The 21,569-nt window shown below is 49.7% G+C and overlaps 2 protein-coding genes and 1 long non-coding RNA gene across 3 annotated transcripts; all 3 read left to right on the top strand.

The window, feature by feature from the left end:
* Positions 1 to 343: 343 nt before the first annotated feature.
* LOC105817878 (heat shock 70 kDa protein 1B) lies at positions 344 to 13,018 on the top strand. Its single transcript, XM_012653690.1, has 2 exons — positions 344 to 2,424; positions 12,979 to 13,018. Exons 1-2 carry the CDS (start codon positions 508 to 510, stop codon positions 12,985 to 12,987), a joined length of 1,926 nt encoding a protein of 641 aa, XP_012509144.1. The 5' UTR covers positions 344 to 507; the 3' UTR covers positions 12,988 to 13,018.
* Positions 10,602 to 13,088, top strand: LOC105817877 (heat shock 70 kDa protein 1). Its single transcript, XM_012653689.1, has one exon. The coding sequence runs from the start codon at positions 11,062 to 11,064 to the stop codon at positions 12,985 to 12,987; it is 1,926 nt and encodes a 641-aa protein (XP_012509143.1). The 5' UTR covers positions 10,602 to 11,061; the 3' UTR covers positions 12,988 to 13,088.
* A 4,974-nt stretch (positions 13,089 to 18,062) lies between these two features.
* LOC105817876 lies at positions 18,063 to 20,223 on the top strand. The gene is made up of 4 exons (XR_001137863.1): positions 18,063 to 18,394; positions 18,614 to 18,655; positions 19,586 to 19,782; positions 20,004 to 20,223. It is a non-coding gene; the product is annotated as an uncharacterized LOC105817876 (long non-coding RNA).
* The last annotated feature ends 1,346 nt before the right edge of the window (positions 20,224 to 21,569 follow it).

Here is a 21,569-nt window from a genome sequence, read left to right as displayed (position 1 = left end):
TGTGAATTTCGCACACCGGGCTGGCGGCCAGCTTCGCCTCACAGACCCAGTCAATACACAGCTCCCCAAAGCCACTCCCCTCCTCTGGGCGCTCCGTTCCCTCCAGTGAATCCCAGAAGAGTCTGGAGAGTTCCGAGGAGGGGCGGCACCCTGGACGCTGATTGGTCCCAGGAAACTCGGGGGCAGGACGGGAGGCGAAAGCCCTGGAATCTTCCCGACCAGGCAGCCCCGCCGAGCTCGGTGATTGGCTGAAGACGGAAAAGGCGGGGCTGGCGGGTGACTTATAAAAGCCGCGCTGAGCAGCCGGCGCAAGCAGCAGCCTGAGGCAAGGTGAGGAGCGGTTGGTGGGCTTCTGAGCGTTACTCCGCAGCTTCTAAGGCCTTTAGCCCGGCGCGTCCAGTTTCCAGTTTTTAGAAGAAACCGAGGTCCTGTCGCGGATCGCGTCCTACGACTCGACTCGCAGATCGCCCGCGCGTCAGAGCAGAGCCGAGAGAGCGAGGCACCAGCATGGCCAAAGCCACTGCGATCGGCATCGACCTGGGCACCACCTACTCGTGCGTGGGGGTGTTCCAGCACGGCAAGGTGGAGATCATCGCCAACGACCAGGGCAACCGCACCACCCCCAGCTACGTGGCCTTCACGGACACCGAGAGGCTCATCGGGGATGCGGCCAAGAACCAGGTGGCGCTGAACCCGCAGAACACGGTGTTTGACGCGAAGCGGCTGATCGGCCGCAAGTACGGCGACCCGGTGGTGCAGTCGGACATGAAGCACTGGCCTTTCCAGGTGATCAACGACGGGGACAAGCCCAAGGTGCAGGTGAGCTACAAGGGGGAGACCAAGGCGTTCTACCCCGAGGAGATCTCGTCCATGGTGCTGACCAAGATGAAGGAGATCGCCGAGGCGTACCTGGGCTACCCGGTGACCAACGCGGTGATCACCGTGCCAGCCTACTTCAACGATTCGCAGCGCCAGGCCACCAAGGATGCGGGGGTGATCGCCGGGCTCAACGTGCTGCGGATCATCAACGAGCCCACGGCTGCCGCCATCGCCTACGGCCTGGACAGGACGGGCAAGGGGGAGCGCAACGTGCTCATCTTTGACCTGGGCGGGGGCACCTTCGACGTGTCCATCCTGACGATCGACGATGGCATCTTCGAGGTGAAGGCCACTGCCGGGGACACCCACCTGGGTGGGGAGGACTTCGACAACCGGCTGGTGAACCACTTCGTGGAGGAGTTCAAGAGGAAACACAAGAAGGACATCAGCCAGAACAAGCGAGCCGTGCGGCGGCTGCGCACCGCCTGCGAGAGGGCCAAGAGGACCCTGTCGTCCAGCACCCAGGCCAGCCTGGAGATCGACTCCCTGTTCGAGGGCATCGACTTCTACACGTCCATCACCAGGGCGAGGTTCGAGGAGCTGTGCTCAGACCTGTTCCGAAGCACCCTGGAGCCGGTGGAGAAGGCTCTGCGGGACGCCAAGCTGGACAAGGCCCAGATCCACGACCTGGTCCTGGTCGGGGGCTCCACGCGCATCCCCAAGGTGCAGAAGCTGCTGCAGGACTTCTTCAACGGGCGCGACCTGAACAAGAGCATCAATCCCGACGAGGCGGTGGCCTACGGGGCGGCGGTGCAGGCAGCCATCCTGATGGGGGACAAGTCAGAGAACGTGCAGGACCTGCTGCTGCTGGACGTGGCTCCCCTGTCGCTGGGGCTGGAGACGGCCGGGGGCGTGATGACTGCCCTGATCAAGCGCAACTCCACCATCCCCACCAAGCAGACGCAGATCTTCACCACGTACTCCGACAACCAGCCCGGGGTTCTGATCCAGGTGTACGAGGGCGAGAGGGCCATGACCCGGGACAACAACCTGCTGGGCCGCTTCGAGCTGAGCGGCATCCCTCCGGCCCCCAGGGGCGTGCCCCAGATCGAGGTGACCTTTGACATCGACGCCAATGGCATCCTGAACGTCACGGCCACGGACAAGAGCACCGGCAAGGCCAACAAGATCACCATCACCAACGACAAGGGCCGCCTGAGCAAGGAGGAGATCGAGCGCATGGTGCAGGAGGCGGAGAAGTACAAAGCGGAGGACGAGGTGCAGCGCGAGAGGGTGTCTGCCAAGAACGCCCTGGAGTCGTACGCCTTCAACATGAAGAGCGCAGTGGAAGACGAGGGGCTCAAGGGCAAGATCAGCGAGGCTGACAAGAAGAAGGTGCTGGACAAGTGTCAGGAGGTCATTTCCTGGCTGGATGCCAACACCCTGGCCGAGAAGGACGAGTTTGAGCACAAGAGGAAGGAGTTGGAGCAGGTGTGTAACCCCATCATCAGCAGACTGTACCAGGGTGCAGGTGGCCCCGGGGCTGGCGGCTTCGGGGCTCAGGCCCCCAAGGGGGGCTCTGGCTCTGGCCCCACCATTGAGGAGGTGGATTAGAGGTTTTGCCCAAGATTGTCGTGTTTTGGAAATGGTTGGGATTTGAGACTTTAAATTTCCTTATATCTCTCTCTTTTCTTGGTTCTCATCTTTGCATATTGTTTGCAGTGTTGAACTGAGTTTCTTTTTGGTGAAATGTTCTACTTTTTTCCCAGGCTCTAAATGTGGAGAAGAATTTATACTGCCATCTTTTCTCCTTTTTTTTTTTTTTTTGTAATACATTTAATTCAAGCCAATTTTTTCACTGGTACTTCAAAATAAACTTTAGAATTCAGTCATGTCTTGCGTGCCTTTTATTTTGAGGTCTGTAGGATATGCTTGGGTTTTTCTCATTTTCTAAAATTGAATGGTGTTTTTGGCTCAAGGCCAGAAGTTGGAGAAGTATGGCTGTATTATGTGATTCATTTGCGTTAGACAAGTGTTATCCTTCAGTGAATTTTAAAAAAGAAAAGCCAGTTTATCATGAGTGGGTGGAAACTGTGGGTCCAGAAAAAGTTAAAGATACCTGTCTGTGGGATTAGTGTCCTTATTAACAAAAAAAAGACACCTGGCAGGGTGGCCTCAAGGTGGGTAAGGGGGCGGACCTGTGTAAGACTGGCCTTAAAAGAGGCTGGGTGTGGAGGGTGTTCCTGCAGGGCAGAATGGAGAGGCTGTTAGATGGGAGAGTGATGCTTCTCTTTAAAGTACACTTGAAATATTCAGAAATTTTGTATTTAAGCTAGAATAAATATGGAATGGAAAGTCCTAAATTGGTAGTGAAAAGATGGGGTATATGCACTGACTTGCTGAGTCAAGTCAAGTGACAAATGCCTTCACTGTGATCCCTAGTTCTTATTTTAAAATGGAAGCACTTGGCTTAATGCCTATGTCTAAAGTAAGTTCTTTCTTTCCTTTTCTCTCTTCTCTTTTTGGACACAGGGCTTTGCTCTGTTGCCAGGGTTAGAGAGCAGTGGCATCATTATAGCTCTCTGCAACCTTAAATTCAGGGGCTCAAGCGATCCTCCTGCCTCAACCTCCCTAGTAGCTGGGACTACAGGTGTGCCACCACACCTGACTAATTTTGGGGGGGGGTAGAGATGGGTCTCACTACATTGCCCAGTCTGGTCTTGAACCCCTGGCCTCAAGCGATCCTTCTGCCTCTGCCTCGCAAATTGCTAGGATTACAGATGTGAGCCACGACACCCAGCCTAAAGTTATTTCTGAAAGGATGCTGAAATAGGAATACTACAATCTTGGCAGTTATCACCTACATTTTAAGTACCCCTGTGAGCACCTTAGGGAGGAGTCCCACAGAGTACAGTGGCTCAGTAGCCCAAGGACCTCTGTATTTGAGGGCTCTATTATACCAGGCAGTGTACTGAGGCCTTTTATGTGTTGCTTTATTAATTCCCACCCCACCACACTTCATTAGGTATTGTTGACTTCCATAGGTGAATGTGGGGAAATCTATAAGGTACTAGTTTAAATAAAGGTACTTTAGGGTTAAAAAAAAATCACTGGTTTAGGAAAGAGTTGAACCTGGATGCCAATTAGGGACTTAGAGGTTTTTGCCACACTGCCCTAAATCCACTGGACTTTGTTTATGCATGCCTGGTTCCAGGTTGTGTTTCTACCCTAGGTTTCACAATTATCCCTTTTGCCTTTACTCTGTATAATCCTAAACAATTATGCCAGATAAGAGAGAATCTGCCAGCCCTGAACCAGGAAGACCCAGATACAGACTTCCCTCCTATAGACTTCTTTCCCTCGGAGATGTGTCATGCCCTACCTCCTAGCATCCTAGGAGTAATTCCTTCCACAGCCTCCTTGTTGGAAAAACGCCTGCCACATTCCTCAAAGCTTTGGGAGTGAGCCCCTTTAAAAATCAGTTGTACAGCCTAAGCAAGAGTGAGACCCCATCTCTACTAAAAATAGAAAAAATTAGCTGGGCATGGTGGTGCATGTCTGTAGTCCCAGCTACTTGGGAGGCTGAGGCAGGAGGATTGCTTGAGCCCAGGAGTTTGAGGCTGCTGTGAGCTAGGCTGATGCCATGGCACTCTAGCCCGGGTGACAGAGGAAGACTCTGTTTCAAAAAATAAAAATAAAAATAAAAAATATAATAAAAAAAATAAAAATCAGCTGTATCGGGGGGTGATGAAAATGTTTTGGAACCAGATAGAGATGATGGTTGCACTGTGAAGGAACTAAATACCACTGAATTGCAACTGCACACTTCAAAATGGTTAATGTTAGTGAATTTTTCACAACAAAAGAGAAAAATATCAATTGTGTTAACATTACATAAAAGCACTTTGATGGGGTTTGAGGTATATATAAGCTCATAAACGGTTAAATACTTGCTATGGGCCAGGTGCAGTGGCTGACGCCTGTAATCCCAGCACTTTGGGAGGCCAAGGGGAGAGGATGCCTGGAGGCCAGGAGTTCAAGACCAGCCTGAGCAACAGAGTGAGACACCCCCTCAACCCCCATCTAAGAAAAACAAAATTTTTTAAAGTCCCACCTTCTCATAAGGCTGAGATAGGAGGAGCACTTGAGCCCAGGAGGAGCATTTGAGCCCAAGAGTTTGAGGTTGCAGTGAGCCAACTGATGACACCACTAGTGTCTAGTGTGGGCAACAGAGCAAGACCTGACTCAAAAAAAAAAAAAAAAGAACTTGCTACGAAGAAAATCTAGTACGGGAATGGCACATACAGGTAGATCTCACCTTGGCAGTTTGGAAATGGGAAAATGTAAGATCCTTAGGTTTTCAGCCCAGCCTATAGATGAATATTTACTCCTTATGGTAGTTAAACTGTAGCATTGTGCACTCTGGCCACAATGTAAATCTATCTTCATGGGCATGTGCTATAGGACCTCCTTACCCCCTTAAAGCTGCAGTAGCATTTGTGACTCCTTTGCAGACAGTACAGTGACTCTTTAAACCAGTAGTTACTACCTACCACTACTTTGGGGTGGGGTAGGGGAGAGGGTAGTTGGAAAAGAGTGAAGGTTGGGAAGGACCTACCAAACACCTTTGATAAGAGAGATTAGGGAAAGCTCCAGAAATAACCTTGAATGGAGAAAATAGAGTTCCTATGACCAGATCAGTCAAGTTTATTAGTAGGTATTTTATCAATAAATCAATATAAGTTATTCCCTGCCTGCGTCCTAGCACAGAGTACAGAACTTAAAAAGACTCACTTTGTGACCTCGAGGAGATCAGGCTGAGGGAACAGTAGAATTGAAAAGATAATTGCAGTGCCATCCAAAAAAAAAATGTTTTGAGTAGCAGAGGAACTTTGAAGAAGGGAAGGTGCATCAGGAAAAAAAAAATGCAGGTGTGGAAAAAATTTTAATTATTTTCCCGGACGCCAATCACCCCCTGCCTTCCTGTGCCAGGCCTCAGAAGGCAGGAGGCTGAGGCAGTAAGACTGATTTTGTATGGCTTTTGAGCCCAGGATATTGCCTCATTAGAACATATGTACTTACTGTTATTCCTGGTCCCTAGGGTGCTTGTCATCCTTAAAAGTCGAAACAGATACCAAAACAACTAAAAATTACCTACAATATTTTACAAATGTGAGAGAAGCGGGCAGGAATGTAGCTTTTCGCTAAGGGCAGACGGGGTTATTTCAGGGGAGGAGCCAACACTGGCGAGCTCTGAGGGAGTGATGCCCACGCAGACGCGGCGACTGCACTCCTCTAACTGATCTAAATTCGTCTGCTTGGGATACCCCCCTGAGGTATCGGGCGCAGTTCGGCCGGAGGGCGTAACCCACCCGATCCTCGCTCTGTCCTAGCACTGCTATTTATAATAAATGCAGGTTCAAGGGGCCAGCCGCGGAGCGCCTGAGGACGCGGAGCTAAACGCGCCCCACCGCGTCGGCCTACGCGGGCGCCAGGCTGGAAGAGACTGAGGTGGGAGGGTGGCTCGAGCCCGGGAGTGGGGGCTGCAGTGCGCTATGATCGCGCCACTCCACACTCCAGTCCGAGCAGCAGAGGCCCCCGCCACCGCCCCCCGCCACACAAAAAGAACTGGAGGAGAGGGCACCACCGGGAGGCGTGGGGCAGGTCCACAGGCTGGGGCTGGGACGGGGGGAGGAGCCCAGAAATCCAGACTCAAAAACTCCCGAGGGTCTCCGACCGTCTCGCCCCTGCCAGGGCCTCACTGGCACGAGGAACGGGCGGCGGCGGAGAAATCGGCCCGCTCCAGCCCACCTCTCCCCGGGGTCGCGTCCCTGCGCTTGCTTCGGGCGGGGGGACTTTCTCTTCTCGCGTCTGGCCACCCAGTTCCTCTGGCTTAGTTGTATGGAAGTTACAAAACTTTCCAGTGTTTCCGTCTGATAAATTAGCTAGTGTGAGAGGAACTCTAAAGATTTTTCCTTTCTTTACTCCCTTTTCGGGGAAAAACCATCGGGAAAAGCAGGCACAGGCCGGGCAGCCCCGCGGCCGCCCTCAGGCCCCTGGCGGCGCCCCCGCCCCCTTGGCTTTGCCTCCTTTCCGCTGTAGCTGGCTTGTGCCTGGAACTTTCTGGAGTTTTCTGACCTCGAAGGGGGGGAGTGCCCCGTCATTGTCGTAGGAACACTCCTCAACAAACAAACTGCTCCACCCAACTCTCTCTACCCTCCCAACCCCGCCCTGGAACAGCAAGCTTAGTCAGGACTCTACTTTTAATACCCAGCAGATTCCATGAACGCTTTGCCCGCCTTGCCCCAGTAAGAGGGCTCCCCCTCCTCTCCCCTCTCTCTGACCAAGCAGTCTGTTCCGTAGGGAAGGGGAGGGATGGTAGTGAGTTAGAAGAGGGGAAGGGCCAGGAGAGGAGTCCCTGGCTGGTCATAATACCCCATAGAACCCTTAATGCTTGCAGAGGCCGGACAATTACTCTTTACTCCCTTCTCCTGTGTTCATTTGTTTTCTTCTTTGTGGAGAATAAAACGATTAGGTCAACAAGCCAATATTGGAAGGAGTACGAAATAAAAATTGTGAGGACATGTAGGTCCAATCACCAGTTCTGTAATTACCTGTCCTATCGGTGACCAGATCAAGCCATTGAACTGGTTTTATCCTCTGTGCTCCTTTTTGAAAATGAAAAGGTTTGGCTGAGTGGCCTGTGCCTAAACATCTTAGGACAGTTTCTACATTAAGCTGAAATTAACACCATCGTTCTGGTAGTGGGTCCCCAACTTTAGGAGCACCTCAATATGAATGACTAGGAGTCAGACCTGAGACTATGAGCTCCCCAACAAAAGGGAGGAGAAAGAAAACTTTTAAGAATGTACTCTATAACTGAAGTGTCACCCTATTAATCCTGAAGCCATCATCCAATGAAATAGATAATTGTTAATTCTATTTAAAAAATGAACATATACACCAGGCTCGGTGGCTCGGGCCTATATCCTAGCACTCTGGGAAGCCAGGTAGGAGGATCCCTTGAGCTTAGGAGTTTGAGACCTGCCTGAGCAAGAGTGAGACCTCATCTCTACTAAAAATAGAAAAATTAGCCGGGCGTGGTTTATGTCTGTAGTCCCTGCTGCTCAGGAGGCTGAGACAGGACGATCACTTGAGCCCAGAAATTTGAGGTTACAGTGAGCTATGGCCACTGCACTCCAACCAGGGTAATAGAGTGAGACTCTGTCTCAAAAAAAAAAAAAGAAAGAAAAGAAATGAACACATATAAACTTATGTAATTTAGTCAACTTATAAGTACTGTATTTCATTATTAAAAAAGAAAAACAGCCTCAAGAAAGAAGTAGAGCTCAGATGCAAATCCAGGTCTTCCCCTTCCCAGATTTTTTTCCCATGCTGCTGGACATCTCCTGAGTTTTCATATCATTGAAATCTTTGCCATTTGGTTGTTAAGAATGCCTGGCTCTAAGTTTCATAACAGTTGTCTCTTTTTCTTTCTTCTATACAAAATATACCATCTTTTAAAACCAACAGATTTGAGGAGAAAACTGTACTGTTTGAGAAAATACAAAAAGGAGAGGGAAGACTCTGCAGCTCAGGCTGAGGAAGGAGCTCCTCCCCCACACTGCTGTGACAGTCTGTGTTCTTGGCACCTCCTATTCAGTCCCCTCCCCCCTCAGGAGTACATGACCTCTATTCCAGCTGGGGAACCTGAGCTCTGATCCTTCTAAATATGAAATCCAATAAAAACCTAATTCCAAAACTAATCAAAGTAAAGTTCCGGAAAATTTCTTGGAGTTCTTCTATTCACCTTAAACAGCAATTAAACTTGTGTCTGGGCTTCTGCCTTGGGAAGCCTTCCACCTAAAAGAAAAGACAAAATTCAGCTGACCCTCTCCTTGTCAGCAAATGGACGAGGAATATAGATGTGTAGGTTACCAGGCTAGTCCACAGAGCAAGACTTATCTTAAAAGGTAGATCAACTATAGTACTGTAGATTCTGACCATAGAGTGTAGCTGTCTGATTCATTGAAAACAGCATTTCCAGTAGATCTTTTTCTGCTACCCTGGCAACAGCAAGATTTGAGGTCCTATCACCATGTCCACCTGCCAGGCAGTGGAGACGGTGGTGCCCTTGGCAATACAGAGATATTTTAAATTACAGATTTGGAAGGCCGAAAGTGAATCCAGAATTTACAGTAGTAGCAGTTCATGGTGAGGAAGCTTCCAGAGGGAGGGGTAAGGTTAAGGGTCTCTGGAAGGATACCTATGCATCTAAGATGAAAGCTTGGAGGGATCCCCAGCCAGACATTGCTTAGAAAAATGTTTGGGAAAATTCCTTAAAGTTTGACCAGTTTGACTAGTTCAGGGAGGTGATTCATTAGGGAGTTTTATCTTAATGTAAAAGTTACCGCCTACCTGCACACACAAACACACACAGAATTATTAAAGCGACATGAGTTTAGATCTGTGTGTGTATGCCCGCACATGTGAAGAATGCCAACTGAGCAAAGTGTTCAAAAGCAAGATTCCTTCATCAAAAAACTGCCTCCTTCCACCTGAGCTCAAGAAATGCGGGCAAAGCAATGAATTTATTTTTTTTCCCATGGGTTGTAAAACCAGTACTATTGTTTAAAAGTCCCTCACATTTTCCTTTCAGGCACTACCTAACAAAGGATCTTGCATCCACACAAACGATGAAAAAAAAAAAGGGCAAAGTAAATCACTAAATGTAATTGTGTTTAAAACGGGAGGGAGGGGAATCCGCAGGAAGTTGGTATCTACAATAAAAAAACTAAGTGGGTGAATTAAGTGTATGACAAATAACTTAAGATTATAAAGGAGCTAGAACTAGAACCTGGGCCCAACCCCTCCCCCCTTACAGTGTCACCCGACATAGTTTGCCTAAAACAGGCCACAGCTGTGGTATGTGATGTCAAAAAGGGCGAACATTCTCTCCCTTCCCTCACCGCCCGGTTACATTTGACCTAAAAATGGTTGACAGCCCAGGGGCTGCAGGCACAGATCTTATTGGGGACTCTGAGGTTAATCCCGGCCCCACCCACCATCCAGGACTGAACCAGGAATACAGAAGAAAGCAGAGAGGACGAAGCCCAGACCCCAAGCTAGGAAGGGTGAGAGAAAGAGACAAGCCCAAAAGGCCTTAAAGACAGCTAGTATTCTATGGAAAATTTTTTTCTTACTAATGCCCAGTCCAAGCACAGGGGAGTGGCTGTGGGCGGGGACAGGGGCGCGGCGCACCCAGCCTCCTCCGCAGCGCGTTCCTTCTCCGGTCGCTGGGGTCCTTCACTTATTAAGAGCCATCTCTTTAAACGATTGCTTTCCTTGAAAATTCAAAGCTCCCCCAACCCCTAGATACCCCATCCATGTAGGTTAAAGAGGATGACAAAAACTGTATTATCTCTTTCCCTCTGGTTCCCACTGTAAACCTAAAATGGGAATAGGATGGCCAGGACATTCTTCAGGCAGCCCAGGTGGTTTGGCCCCTCGGTAAGAGGACTGAAAGGCGGCCCGTCCCTCACAGCCACGGTCCAATCAGGATCTCCTTGCCCCATCAATGCCCGCCTCCTTCCAGAAACTCAGGAATTTTCTGTGTGGTGTTTGTTTTCGCTTTAACCCCTTGGTAAACTTGCAGGTGTTCTGCTGGGTGTCCCCGCAGTCATCCTACAAACCATGCATCACGCTACAGTGACTAGCCTAGCGCGGACCGTGCCTGTGAATTTCGCACACCGGGCTGGCGGCCAGCTTCGCCTCACAGACCGAGTCAACACACAGCTCTCCACCCCTCTCCCCCTCCTCTCGGCGCCCGGTCCCTCCCAGTGAATCCCAGAAGAGTCTGGAGAGTTCTGAGGAGGGGCGGCACCCTGGACGCTGATTGGTCCCAGGAAGCCTGGAGGGCAGGACGGGAGGCGAAAGCCCTGGAATCTTCCCGACCAGGCAGCCCCGCCGAGCTCGGTGATTGGCTGAAGACGGAAAAGGCGGGGCTGGCGGGTGACTTATAAAAGCCGCGCTGAGCAGCCGGCGCAAGCAGCAGCCTGAGGCAAGGTGAGGAGCGGTTGGTGGGCTTCTGAGCGTTACTCCGCAGCCTCTAAGGCCTTTAGCCCGGCGCGTCCAGTTTCCAGTTTTTAGAAGAAACCGAGGTCCTGTCGCGGATCGCGTCCTACGACTCGACTCGCAGATCGCCCGAGCGTCAGAGCAGAGCCGAGAGAGCGAGGCACCAGCATGGCCAAAGCCACGGCGATCGGCATCGACCTGGGCACCACCTACTCGTGCGTGGGGGTGTTCCAGCACGGCAAGGTGGAGATCATCGCCAACGACCAGGGCAACCGCACCACCCCCAGCTACGTGGCCTTCACGGACACCGAGAGGCTCATCGGGGATGCGGCCAAGAACCAGGTGGCGCTGAACCCGCAGAACACGGTGTTTGACGCGAAGCGGCTGATCGGCCGCAAGTACGGCGACCCGGTGGTGCAGTCGGACATGAAGCACTGGCCTTTCCAGGTGATCAACGACGGGGACAAGCCCAAGGTGCAGGTGAGCTACAAGGGGGAGACCAAGGCGTTCTACCCCGAGGAGATCTCGTCCATGGTGCTGACCAAGATGAAGGAGATCGCCGAGGCGTACCTGGGCTACCCGGTGACCAACGCGGTGATCACCGTGCCAGCCTACTTCAACGATTCGCAGCGCCAGGCCACCAAGGATGCGGGGGTGATCGCCGGGCTCAACGTGCTGCGGATCATCAACGAGCCCACGGCTGCCGCCATCGCCTACGGCCTGGACAGGACGGGCAAGGGGGAGCGCAACGTGCTCATCTTTGACCTGGGCGGGGGCACCTTCGACGTGTCCATCCTGACGATCGACGATGGCATCTTCGAGGTGAAGGCCACTGCCGGGGACACCCACCTGGGTGGGGAGGACTTCGACAACCGGCTGGTGAACCACTTCGTGGAGGAGTTCAAGAGGAAACACAAGAAGGACATCAGCCAGAACAAGCGAGCCGTGCGGCGGCTGCGCACCGCCTGCGAGAGGGCCAAGAGGACCCTGTCGTCCAGCACCCAGGCCAGCCTGGAGATCGACTCCCTGTTCGAGGGCATCGACTTCTACACGTCCATCACCAGGGCGAGGTTCGAGGAGCTGTGCTCAGACCTGTTCCGAAGCACCCTGGAGCCGGTGGAGAAGGCTCTGCGGGACGCCAAGCTGGACAAGGCCCAGATCCACGACCTGGTCCTGGTCGGGGGCTCCACGCGCATCCCCAAGGTGCAGAAGCTGCTGCAGGACTTCTTCAACGGGCGCGACCTGAACAAGAGCATCAATCCCGACGAGGCGGTGGCCTACGGGGCGGCGGTGCAGGCAGCCATCCTGATGGGGGACAAGTCAGAGAACGTGCAGGACCTGCTGCTGCTGGACGTGGCTCCCCTGTCGCTGGGGCTGGAGACGGCCGGGGGCGTGATGACTGCCCTGATCAAGCGCAACTCCACCATCCCCACCAAGCAGACGCAGATCTTCACCACGTACTCCGACAACCAGCCCGGGGTTCTGATCCAGGTGTACGAGGGCGAGAGGGCCATGACCCGGGACAACAACCTGCTGGGCCGCTTCGAGCTGAGCGGCATCCCTCCGGCCCCCAGGGGCGTGCCGCAGATCGAGGTGACCTTTGACATCGACGCCAATGGCATCCTGAACGTCACGGCCACGGACAAGAGCACCGGCAAGGCCAACAAGATCACCATCACCAACGACAAGGGCCGCCTGAGCAAGGAGGAGATCGAGCGCATGGTGCAGGAGGCGGAGAAGTACAAAGCGGAGGACGAGGTGCAGCGCGAGAGGGTGTCTGCCAAGAACGCCCTGGAGTCGTACGCCTTCAACATGAAGAGCGCAGTGGAAGACGAGGGGCTCAAGGGCAAGATCAGCGAGGCTGACAAGAAGAAGGTGCTGGACAAGTGTCAGGAGGTCATTTCCTGGCTGGATGCCAACACCCTGGCCGAGAAGGACGAGTTTGAGCACAAGAGGAAGGAGTTGGAGCAGGTGTGTAACCCCATCATCAGCGGACTGTACCAGGGTGCGGGTGGCCCCGGGGCTGGCGGCTTCGGGGCTCAGGCCCCCAAGGGGGGCTCTGGCTCTGGCCCCACCATTGAGGAGGTGGATTAGGAGGCCCTTTCTTCCTTTCACCCTGTTTGTGTTGCAGGGAGATGGTTTGGACTTGAAGACTTTGCTATTGTCCTATATATTTTTTTCTACTTCAGCACTCTACTACTAGTAAAGTTGTAATCTGATGGTAATTAGCTGGCTTCATTATGTTTTCATAGTATAACCAATATGTTCGTTAGGAGTTTTTTGCATTTCATGGAAGTCTATGAGTTTCTCTCAAATGAATCAACACTGCCATCTTCTGTACTTTTTTTGCTTTGCAAAACACACTACCAAGGGAATGTGTGGCTTTATAATTTTACATAAGTATAAAAAATAAAACGTTGAAAATATGTTTGTCTGTTTGTATTTGGGGAAGGATAATGGACTCTTTGTGGAATGTCTGAAGTCCAGATCCCTAGACTGAAAGGGACAGTACTTCTGAAGGGAGGGACCTGTTAGGAGTTCTGGCTGTGGGTGTTTGTGTTAGGGCTGAGTTGCGGGTGGATAAGAAGACAGATTACAGGTGCCCATTTTGATTGGAGTGGGGCCTGTTCCAGGGAAAAGTAGGGATGGTAGCTGTAAAAGGGTTTGGGGGAGGAGTGGCTGATCAGTTTTTCTGACATCTGTGGGTCCACAGAAAGACAAACACTGCATTCACTCCCACGTACGTGGAATCTAAAATGTAGAAGCAGAATGGTGGTTACTGGGGGTGGAGGAATGGGGTAGATGATGGGCAAAGGGCACAGAGGCTCATTTGGGACGCGGAAATTTTTGAGCTCTATTGCAGAACGTGGTGAATATAGTCAATGTGTATTTCAAAATTGGTGACATTAAATTTCAAATATCCCAAAAAGTATTTAAATATTAGTAAATATTTGTGAGGTGGACAAAATAGCAACAATGAGATGCAGATTCACACTATGGCTCTGTAAATTGCAACTGGGCGACCATGTGCAAACTATTTAGCCTCACTTAGCTTTTGTTGCCTCCTTTTGTCTGAATGGCCTCACTTCAAAACACCTGAGATCATTTTGAGCAGAAACATGTAGATGAACATCTTCAGCCATGGTCACCCTGGCTGCAGTTATCCAGACAAGAGTCTGAAGGAGTGAGAGACAGAATCTGGGGGGATGGCAGTAGAGGAGGGAAAGGCCAGGCACTGTAGCAGGTTCTTTGTGTCATCTCTGAAATTCTCACCCCACCCCTCTCTACATGAAGTAGTCTAAAACTTTTTTCCTGGTCAGCTGGGAGGTGGAGGTGGTCAGCTGCATCCTGGCCAAGATTAGAGAGCAAAAAGGTGGCAGTTCTGGGGCCACGGTTTTTTCCCCACTTCCTCAATGCTGTTGGCATTTGGTGGTTCCTGTCTGATTCCAAGTGATGGTTTTACCTGAGATTTAACAAACAGCCTCCTTGTTCTTTCTTATGGACACTAAAAAAAAAAAAAAAGTACGAGTAAAGAGGAGGATAAAGCTGCACAGCACAGAACTGGGAAGGTTGAGGGAATGGATTTTCCTCCCACGCAGGCCTTTCCCTGGGGGGGTTCCTCCTGCTGTAGCAATTAGTTGTCCTTAATTCTTGCTCTAGCCTGAGAGAATCCCAACCTCCTTCCTCCCAAAAACCTAGCCTGGAAATATCTACTACAAAACCAAACAGATTAAAGTTCCATGTTACACTTTTTCACTAAACCCTTACCCTCTAGGAAAATCAAACATTTTAGGAATGACAAAGTATAGGAAGCCCTCCTTGAAAGCCATCAGAGGAAGCAACATGATTAGCAGTTTGGTTCTTGGGCCAATTCTTGCTGAACTTTTCTCTTTTTTTCTTTTTTTATTTGAGACAGAGTCTCACTCCATTGCCCTGAGTAGAGTACCGTGGCATGAGCCTGGCTCATAGCGACGTCAAACTCCTGGACTCAAGCAATCCTCCTGCCTCAGCCTCCCTAGAAGCTGGGATTACAGGCTCGTGCCATGACCTAGTATTTCTTTTTTTCTTTTTTGCCCATGATTTGAGAGGAAAGATATTTCTATTTTTAGTAGAGAGAGGGTCCTGCTCTTGCTCAGGCTGCTCTTGAACTCCTGACTTCAAGTGATCCTCCTTCCTCAGCTTCCCAGAGTGCTAGGATTACAGGTGTGAGCCATCCGTGTCTGGCCTCTATACATTTTTATTTAAAACCTGCCAGGCAGTAGAGGAAACAAATGCCTGAGCTTCAAGTCATGGTTCTCCACCGTAACGGTATGATAAAATCATTTGGGGAAGCTAAAAAATACACATGCCAGGCCTCTCCTGGGCCGATTCAGAATCTGAGTGGGCCCCGAGGCAGTGAATATATTTAAAGCTGCCCAGGTGTTTGTAATGCACAGCCAAATTGAGAAAACCACTGAAGTTCCTCAGCCTTTTGACTGTAGCCAAATTTTACCAAACAAATCCTTTTAATAAAGGGATTTGTTCTGTGAAATTTGGATTCAGTCGAGGGGCCACCCTTGGGTATCTGGAGGGTCACATGTGGCCTTGAGGCTGCAGGTTCCCCAACCCTGTGGACTCAACCAAGGGCTACTCCTGATTCTATTTTTGGGAGGGTAGCGCCATAGGAGAGGGAGGACAGGAAGCTTTCAGTGCTTCCAGGAGCAGCAGCTGGTGGTAAGAGGCTTTCTGCTTTGAGCTGGAGCCTGAAGGCTTGAAAGGCTCCGGCTCACTGGCAATAGCAGCGATGACAGAGGTTAAAGAAGAATCTCTGGCAAGTTTAATGGGCCAAAACAGAACTCCTGAGGCTGGACCAATTAAATTCATGACTTTCTCATTAGGAAGCAATATCAAAATATAAGAAGTCATGGCTTACATGCTGAACTTAAAGCAATCACTTTGCAACATCAGCCCCAGGTGGAACTGGCTGGCCCCTGGGAGCTGAGAAATGTATCAAATAAACAAATACTCTAGGATTCTTGGAGGAGATTTTTTGAGGGAAGGCTGAAGCCTTGAGGGAAAGGAGGGCAGATGGAATGACAATTGCAGGGGAAGAAAGTAAAAAACAATGTATTTCCTACATCCACAATGGCTTCCTTCCAACTTTGATTCTTACACTCAGTGAATCTAAGTTATGTGACTCATAAATGAGACTGTTTTCGTATGGCTTAGAAACCCCCAATTATTCTGTTGTATGTGGCTTTCTCACAGAAAATGGAGAGAAAGGTAGTAACACACATCAACCAAACATTATCTGCATTTATACTTTTTTAATTTTTTTTTTTTTTTTTTTTGAGCTTGAGTCTTGCTCTGTTGCCGGGGCTGGAGTGCAGTGGCATCATCATATCTCATTGCAACCTCAAATCGTACCGTCAAGGTCCTGTCCATGGCTGGATTTCGAAGTGTTTCCCCAGTTCTTGGGCTCCTGGCTTGGAGGAATCACAAGCCTTGGCCCACGTGACAGAGAGGGATGACAGACACTCAGCAAGTATGCCTGAAGAATTTATTGTAAAGAAAGTTTAAGGGTGCAAAGTGAAAGTACATTTCCTAAGGGGAAAATGGGTCTGTCTCCACGAGAGGAGAAGACACTTCTTCTGTGGTTTTCTTTTTATACGCTAGTAGCGTATGTTGATGTATAGGTCTGTTATAATTATTTGTAACTACATGTCACGGGTTTTGGGGTTTGGATTTTTCCAGGTATGGACATAACTTAATGGTTATGTTCCAGACATTCCTTTCTCCTATACATGTGATGGGGAAAGTCACCATTTATGGTGTTTTTCTATTTTCTGATTGGTGGTCACTGTTCCATAGTCTAATTACCCCATTCTTTAAGACTGAAATAACTGTTTTCCCTGATTATTTTTCTGTAACTATTTCTTTTTTACTGTTTTTATTTAACTGTTTCTTCCTTCTTGTTTTTCTGCTCCTATCATTCCATTACCTCTTGTTTTTCTGTCCCTAACACTCCTGCCTCAGGCTCCCGAATAGCTGGGACTACAGGCATGTGCCACCGTGCCAGCTAATTTTTTAAACAACAACAAAAAAAATTTGTAGAGACGTAGTCTTGCTATTGCCCAGGCTGGTCTGGAACTCCTGGCCTGAAGCGAGCCTCTTGCCTCCGCCTCCCAAAGTTGTGCCCAGCCAAAACATTATTTAAATTTATAAGGGAGTACAAGAGGGCCTCCCAGGAAGATGGGGATTTGGAATGATACAGGCGTTGGTGGATTAAGGGCCAAGGGCAAATGACTAAGGAAGATTTTGGAGGGAGGGAAAACTAGAGAAGGGAGAGTAAGGCCTGGCTATTGCCGCCCCACCCTAACACGGTTTGCTTCCAATCCCCCTGTGACGAAACATGGTGCTACTTAGAGAGTACCTAACACTTCATCCGCTTTTGGCCAACTCCGAGGCCGCAGGCTGCTCATAAAAAGTGCAGGAAGCAGGGGGAAATGGGGAGTTGTCTAATGGGCATAGCGTTTCAGTTTTGCAAGATGAAAAAATCCTGGAGATCCGTTGTACAACAATGTGAATATACTTAACACTAGTGAAATGTACGCTTAAAAAAGGCTGAGAGCAAAAAACTTATCAAATTGAATATTTTAAACATGCATAGTTTATTGTATGTTAATTATATCTCAATAAAGCAGTTAAAAAAAAAAGACACGAAGCTTGAGGTGCTTGACAGTCTGCGCGCCGCAGGGCAGGGGAGGGAATTCGGATTTCGCCGGGTGGACTGGGCGGGGCGTCTCGGGGCGGCGGGCCCCGGCCGGGCGAGCGCGCGGGGAGACAACACCGCACCAACGGCCGCGCAGGGCCCTGTGCTGAGCAGGGGCGCGCAGCTCGTGCCTGTCGGCCGGCGCCGGGGCCTTTCTCCCGCTCCGCCTGCCAGATCGCCCTGTTTTTTGTTTTTCAAAATTCACAAAACAGCTCCAAATATTTGCCCAGAGGAGTGTGAAACATACTTTCATGGCCTTTTTTTCACTTTGTTTTGTTCCTATTGGACGAACGATGAGGAAAATGCTGCGTGTCGAGCCAGGCAGGTAGGAAGACATCCCTCCCCTCAGGCCCCCGACCGGCGCAGCCATAAATAGCCCGGGCCGAGCACGCGGCGCTCTTTTTGCGCGGAGGGCAGGCTTGCTGGTGTTGAGCATAGGGTTGCGGGTGTCTTCCTGGTACCTGCTGCGGAGCCCACTGCCGAGCGAGGGGGGGCGGCAGGCTCCTGCGTCCGGCGCCGCCTTTGCACAGCAGTCCGTGCGCGGGTACCTCCGAGCCCGGCTGGAGGGAGGGGACTGCAGGCCTCGGCCGACCTAGATGAACAACCGCTGCAGAGTAGTTCGTGATGTCTGCCTGACGCCACTGCTTGGAACTGACCTAGGTCAGGTCGGGGAACTCAGCTGGAATCGCCCCGACCTCTGCTGACTCGTTAGTATCTTCCCAAGCTTCTGATCCTCGCGACGCCATGATGGTGAGTGCATTGTTCTATGATTGTGAGATGACCTGGCGGTCGGCCTCGGGGAGGACGGGGGTGATGACGACCCCGGGTGACTGAGTGTCTCGCTGATGCCAATCACCGCAGCGCGCTGACCGTCCCCCGGGCCAGGATCCCTAGATCTGGGCTTGGGGAGAAGTTGATGGTCAGGAACCCTTATTAAACTTAAGCTCTTGTGTCTCGTTTTCCCATTAGGAGTTGTTAAGACGTCTGTTGGTGTGTTGTCCTTGAATAAAGGTGAGTACTGGGTGCGAGAGCTCCTTGAGTTTCTCTCGCTGTTTTATTCCCAAGCTATTGTGGGGCATTATGGAGGTTTGCCTATTTTCTAATGAACATGTGCAGCAGTGAAAATATTTCACCTGCTGATTTTCTAAAGACCGCCTTTTTTCCCTTTTATTTTGAGACTGTCTAGTTCTGTGGCCTAGGTTGGAGGCAGTGCCAGGGTCATTCATAGCTCACTGCAGCCCCCAATACCTGGGCTCAAGCAATCCTGCCTCAGCTTAGCCTTCGCATTAGCTGGGACTACAGGTGCACCTCTAGTTTTTTTTTGTTTTTGCTTTTTTTTTGAAGTGTCCGGATCTCCCTATGTTGCCCAGGCTGGTCTTGAGCTCTTGGCCTCAAGTGATCATCCTGCCTCAGCTTCCCGGAGTGCTAGGATTATAGGCATGAACTGGCGTGCCAGCCTTAAAGACCACTTTTTGGTTTACATTTTGCTTGCGACTATTACTTATATCTTAACATATCATGCATCCTTCACCCATATTTCTACTGTAAACCTGGAGGTACACTGGTACCTCCCAGTGGAGCTCATCTGCAGTTCTGAATTACCTACTCCTCTGTCAAACTTCCATCCCTGGACTCATTTGTTAGATCCTTATATACTGGAACTTTTTTTTCTTTCTTTCTTTCTTTTTCTTTCATCCCACCCCCCTGGAACTGTTGTCTTTGAGTGTACTAGGTCCCTTCCAAATGGCTTCCCTTGATCCAGGTCTCCCTAAATTGGGAATGATGATTTCACAGACTAGAGTCTCTGACACTGGTCCTGATGTCAAAACTAAGTTCTGACTCATTTAGGGAACTGGATACTTGGGTCCCTGAGAGGAGCCAAAGGGAGGGCTGTTAACTCTCTGCTTATTCTCATTGGTGGTTCCATTTCCATCTTTCTAGAATGAGAGATCTGGAAGCCCAGCCAGGGGCAATGCCCCTTCACAGATTCTGCACTAACCTGATGGCCAAAGGCCTAAAGTTTGGAACCTACTCCTTTGGGGACTTGCTTTTGGGAAGGCTGTGATGCCTAGATGATGGTTCCTGCTGCTTGACCTTCAGGCTGTGCTGAGCCATGCCCTTTCTCCCTGTTTGCTGTGGTGAGTGTCCTCTATTTTGGTTTCCAGCCCCAGAGTGGTAATGATGACCTGGTTGGACTAGAGTCTCTGAGCTTGTCTCTGAGGATCTTTGAAACCACCTGATCCACTCTTCACCTCCTCTCCATCCTGTCTGGCACCCCCTCCCCTACCTGTCCCTCTTCATATATTTTTACTGCCAGTTGCCTACATGGTTTTAATGTGTTCCTTTTATGAAATTTCAGGATTTTGCTGACACAAAGGATGTCCTCTAGTTGGTGTTGAACAGATCCTAGGAACTTCTTTCCTGTATTGATCTCTGTGAATAGCTATAATCTTATTGGAGAAAAAGTTACTTAGAAATTTGGGGGCACTTACCTGTCAAGTAGATAGCTTTCACTTGCATTTGCTTTATCTCGTGCAACAACCTGGTTTTATCTGAAAGACTCCAATAAAATATTTTAAAGCAAATATTTTTTGGTCTCAGTAAAAACGGAACAGTACAAAAAGATTAAATAATGTCTCACCAGTGAATGATCATCAGTTTGTATCCAGCTATACCTCTTTATAGTTAGGTATAAAATATGAAGATTAGATTGCACCACACATTAACACTAAGGATTAGCATTCTGGTTTGTTGTTTTTTTTTTTTAACTATATTTACATTTCATAGAAGACTGCTATATCATTCTAATGTGCTACATGTTATGGACAAGCGTTTTGAGGGTTTTGATGATGTAAACTGTCGACATGGGCATCTAATTTGCCTTTTGATTAGTCAGTGAAAACAGGGTGTCCAGACATCTGTAAAAAGAATGGACTCCATTCTCTTTTTTTTTGTTTTTTGTTTGACACACAGTCTCATTCTGTTGCCCAGGCTAGAGTGCCGTGGCGTCAGCCTAGCCCACAGCAACCTCAAACTCCTGGGCTCCAGCGATCCTCCTGCCTCAGCCTCCCGAGTAGCTGGGACTACAGGCACGTGCCACCATGCTTGGCTAATTTTTCCTATATATTTTTAGTTGTCCAGCTAATTTCTTTGTATTTTTAGTGGAGACCGGGTCTCGCTCTTGCTCAGTCTGGTCTCGAACTGAGCTCAAACGATCCTGCCTCGGCCTCCATTCTTTTTGTTTCACTCTTGAATATCCCTACCCACATGGGCAGGTATATATTGATGGTTAGAATGGACTATTATCCAGCTTCTGTTAGGGGACATTTAGATTCCCAGTCATACTGTACTTGTGCTGATACCCTGTTATTTGTACTCATTTAAAGTTGTGTCATGGAATACATTTTCAGAAGTAGAATTTCAGAGTCTAGATTTAGGGGCCAGGCTTAGCTCCCAGCTACAATCCAGGCACTTTGGGATGCTGAGGTGGGAACATCACTTGAGGCTAGGAATGAGTTTGAGACCTGCCTGGGTAACAGCAAAACAGTGTCTGAACAATAAACAGGAAAATTAGCCAGGTGTGGTAGCACAAACCTGTAGTCCAAGCTACTTAGCAGGGTGAGGTGGGAGGGTTCTTGAGCCCAGAAGTTTGAGGTTACTGTGAGCTATGATTGTGCCACTGCACTGCAGCCTGGGCAACAAAGGAAGACCCTGCCTGAAAAAAAAAAGCACGTCAAAAGCATATGTATACAGTATGTAATGTTTAAAAACAATTGAAGAAGGCTGGGTGTGGTGGCACACGCCTGTAAATCCTAGCACTCTGGGAGGCCAAGACAATTCCTTGAGCCCAGGAGTTTGAGGTTGCTGTGAGCTAGGCTGATGCCACACAGCACTCTAGCCTGGGCAACAGAGAAAGACTAAGTCT

Source organism: Propithecus coquereli, unplaced genomic scaffold (assembly GCF_000956105.1).
Source record: "Propithecus coquereli isolate 6110/MARCELLA unplaced genomic scaffold, Pcoq_1.0 Scaffold426, whole genome shotgun sequence".
NCBI lineage: Eukaryota > Metazoa > Chordata > Mammalia > Primates > Indriidae > Propithecus > Propithecus coquereli.
The sequence above is the reverse complement of the archived record's forward strand: the minus strand, read 5'-3'. Positions and strand labels throughout refer to the sequence as shown.

Bases quoted from the DNA above. Each gene is read 5' to 3' on its own strand.
- LOC105817878 (XM_012653690.1), top strand. From the start codon at position 508: ATGGCCAAAGCCACTGCGATCGGCATCGACCTGGGCACCACCTACTCG.
- LOC105817877 (XM_012653689.1), top strand. From the start codon at position 11,062: ATGGCCAAAGCCACGGCGATCGGCATCGACCTGGGCACCACCTACTCG.